This window comes from Triticum urartu, unplaced genomic scaffold (assembly GCF_003073215.2).
Source record: "Triticum urartu cultivar G1812 unplaced genomic scaffold, Tu2.1 TuUngrouped_contig_6134, whole genome shotgun sequence".
In the NCBI taxonomy this organism is placed as follows: Eukaryota; Viridiplantae; Streptophyta; class Magnoliopsida; order Poales; family Poaceae; genus Triticum; species Triticum urartu.
Genome location: NW_024116869.1, coordinates 3563 through 7084, shown reverse-complemented (window position 1 = coordinate 7084; position 3522 = coordinate 3563). Strand labels below are relative to the sequence as shown.

General features: G+C 51.4%; 1 protein-coding gene across 1 annotated transcript; it reads right to left on the bottom strand.

The window, feature by feature from the left end:
- Nucleotides 1-1826: 1826 nt before the first annotated feature.
- LOC125530191 (two-component response regulator ORR6-like) lies at nt 1827-2974 on the bottom strand. The gene is made up of 2 exons (XM_048694595.1): nt 2623-2974; nt 1827-2506 (listed from the first exon to the last, which is right to left on the bottom strand). Exons 1-2 carry the CDS (start codon nt 2864-2866, stop codon nt 2220-2222), a joined length of 531 nt encoding a protein of 176 aa, XP_048550552.1. The 5' UTR covers nt 2867-2974; the 3' UTR covers nt 1827-2219.
- Between the last annotated feature and the right edge of the window lie 548 nt (nt 2975-3522).

Below are 3522 nucleotides of genomic sequence, written 5' to 3'. Positions count from 1 at the left end.
CCGCTGCCCCCCCCCTTCCCTCGACTCGGCCGGCGACAGGAACACGCCGACGTCGCCCTCACCTCCCCTTGTGTCCATTTCGTCGACGAACCCACCGCCGTTCGTGTGCAGTGCACTTTCTAATTTTGGACACAAGAAAATAGCTTCCACGTGGCCAGTTTTCTGCTCAAATCTAGGTTTGGATGAACTTTACCTGGTTCTTCCGAGACTTCAGGGACCAAATGTCATCCACAAATTCTTGAGGGATCAAATGTTAAATTTCAGCAAGCTTAAGGGATGGAAAACATACCTTCTCTCTTAAAAAAAAACTTTGTGCACTATTGATTTGGCAAGGAAGACATTGCCTAACGCAGAAACACGCAGTTGTACCATGTACTTGAATCTCCCCAACCTTACATAGGCAGTACTACTACTAGTACCAACCCTGTACGCAGTACACGTACAGAGCAAATTACTCCAGACGAGGTGTAGTCCCACAGTAAATCGGGTACCTCTGGGTGGACAACCTTTAGAGCATGACACCGGAATCAAGCAGCATCAAACTAGAGAATCGGCTGTACCCGGTACGTACGTACGTAGACGTAGGCAGCATCGATCGACAAATGAGACGCAGATACGGTACGTAGGAAGCAGTACGCTACGTACTACGCGAGACGCGACACCCGCCGTGCGCTCCACGGAGTAGGTACGTGCCGCTCTCATAACTCGGGTCAGCCCGTGCGATCTTGTCCGACTTTTCCCCCTTCCCCGAAGATCACACCGGGCCGGTACTGCTCACTCTAATGCTAGTGGTCATGAGTTCATACAGTTGCAATCAGAACTTTATTACTCTGCTTCACGCAGTGATCTTGAATTCATGACATTTCTCGCTAGCTGTTTAATGCCAGAGCAGGAGTTTTTTTTTTCTTCTATGGACCAGAGCAGGAGTTACTGCTACCTTTTCCCTGCTGCCTGTGCCCAATCTCTGAATTCCAACAGTTCAAGCCATGTGGTTTCACTTCCAAAACAATGTTTACATCTAATAACTTCAGCATTTTTTACTCACCAGGTGAAACGTACATTTACCGGTGATAAAGAAATATAGGTATATTGATGATTAGTATTATTACTCCAGTAAGCAATGGGAAGTCAAGGCTAGAAATGCGACTTTTCTTCATGCAAACCAACGGAACTACTATTCCAACAAACAACTGCTACAACTACTTGTCCACAACTCAAATCAAAGATAATATATACGCACATACATGTCCGACTTTGACATTCCACGAGACAAGACACAGAATCAGGTAAAATCAGAACCCGACCTAATAACTAACACACAGCTGCACGCACCAATCGGCCGTATCTTCTCCCTGATCCGCGTGTTTATTCCCAGTTTAATCCAGCCACATGGTGGCCACATACAGCGCTCCCACACCTCACCTCACCACGCCTTGTGCGGAAGCAGAATCTGGCACCAGGTAAGCAGATCTCCGGGGAGATCCTTCCACAGTGCCCCCATTCATTACCATATCTCCCTACCTCCATATATGCTCCGGCCTTTGGACTTTTCAGTTTTTTTATACGCCGCGTATAACAACAGCTCACCTAAGACAACCCACAAGCATTGTATATGTACAATTACGAGATACGCACGTACGATCAAGATTGTGCTTCTGCTAGTATATTAGCTCGTCGACATCATCATCAGCGGAGCTATTTAACAATCAATCATCCAAATTGTATCGCGTGGCAGACAAAGCATGATCAGGGGCAGGCAGATGCCTGAACTGCATGCGGCGACCATGTGGAGATTAAGCAAGGAGAAGCGATACAGACGATGATGGTTAATTGTTGCAAAAGATTAAGCTCTGATTATGAAACTGTCAACATGTTGCTCTGATCCGATGCCATTTCGACATTTAGCCAAGATGGGAAACTTCTCTGAACAACATTCATTCAGAAGATTTCCTTTCTTTTGGCCGGATGAATACTCTGTTTCGATTTTTTTTTTTCTTGGCATCTCTGAAGAAGCAGAGCACACAAGGGGACGAACTAACATCCTAATCTAGTCATCATCATCTACTAGGACCCCAAAAAGTTAAGCTGTTGTTTGAGGCGGCAGCGAGCGGCGGATCTATGTCCATGGAAAGAACACCGAAGAAAAAAGAATGAAAAATCCTACTTAAGAATTAATCCTCCTCCGTAGATGATCCACGGGTGCGGCGAGAGACGGTTCATCACCGGATGCGGTTGCAGAGGCGGGAGACGTCGGAGGGGCGGACGGGCTTGAGGAGGAAGTCCTCGGCGCCCTCCTCGAGGCAGCGGGTGATGCGGTTGGGCACGTTCTCCGACGACATGATCACCACGGGGATCTCCCGGAGCTCCGACGACTCCTTGACCCGCTTCAGCAGCTCGTACCCGGTCATGCCGGGCATCCAGTAGTCGGTGATGATCATGTTCACGTCCGTGATGAGCCCCAGGCCCAGCAGCTCCAGCGCCCGAGTCGCAGAGTCCACAGTAGTCACTGCAACATGGAACAAGGCAGATTAGAACATGTACGACGAGGATGGATCGAGTAGCCGTCCAATTTCTTGAAGAATTGCCGGAGCGCGGCTTGATTGGATTGATTCGATTTCTCACCTCTGTATTTTGAGCTGCGGAGGATCTTGGCGATGACGGCGCGGTCGACGACGCTGTCGTCGACGGCGAGCACGTGCAGCTCCGCCTGGACCTGGACCTGGACGACGACCTCGTCGGCGTCGGTCATCACCGGCACCACCTTGCGGTCGCCGGCGGCGGTGGGCTTCGGCGAGGGCGCCACCTTGGCGGCCATGGCGGCCGGCAGGGTCATGGCCGGAGCCTGGGTGGGAGCAGCCGCGGCCATCAGTCGATCAAACTCTCTCGCCGGAGAAGCAGTAGTAATATGGAACGGCGAAGAGCTCTTCTTCTTGGCTTGAATAGATTGGTGCGTTTGGGTGTTGGTTGGGTTGGCCGCGACGCGCGGCGGTATATATACAGGGGCGGGGGGGAAGCGGAAAATAAATGCGGGGGAAATCCTGCGAGATCTCGAAAGGGATCCTAGGCTCGCGGATCGAGTAAAACCCAGCCCCCGGTGGGGCCCGGCCCGATCCGGGCGCGGATCCGCGGGCCCCGCGGCCCAGCCCGGGAGATCCCCGCCGGGATTTTCCTGCCGAGCCCCTCGCTTTCGCTGCGTCACCCCCTCCATCGCTCACGCACACCGTATGCTGTCTGCGTATCTTCTCTCTTCCCTTTTTCTTTTCTCTCCTTCCGTTGGGGTGTGGGCAAGTGGGGGAGATGAGATTTGCATGCATGGGGCACGCACAAACTGCATCACTTTTTTTTTTAGTTTTTCTTCCTGCTATACTATATCCGGCTAGCAACTGAGGATTTGATTTGGTCTTTCCGGGCGGCAGCAGGTGATCCGTACCGGGTGGGCTCCAGGATTTGCTTCAAAATTGAGGATCTTTTTGGGTGAGCGGCGGCAGGATACGTCTTGATTTCGGAGATTCACCCGTGATT

Bases quoted from the DNA above. Each gene is read 5' to 3' on its own strand.
- LOC125530191 (XM_048694595.1), bottom strand. From the start codon at position 2,866: ATGGCCGCGGCTGCTCCCACCCAGGCTCCGGCCATGACCCTGCCGGCC. The intron at 2,507-2,622 runs GTGAGAAATCGA...TCCATGTTGCAG, and splicing joins CCGCAGCTCAAAATACAGAG to TGACTACTGTGGACTCTGCG.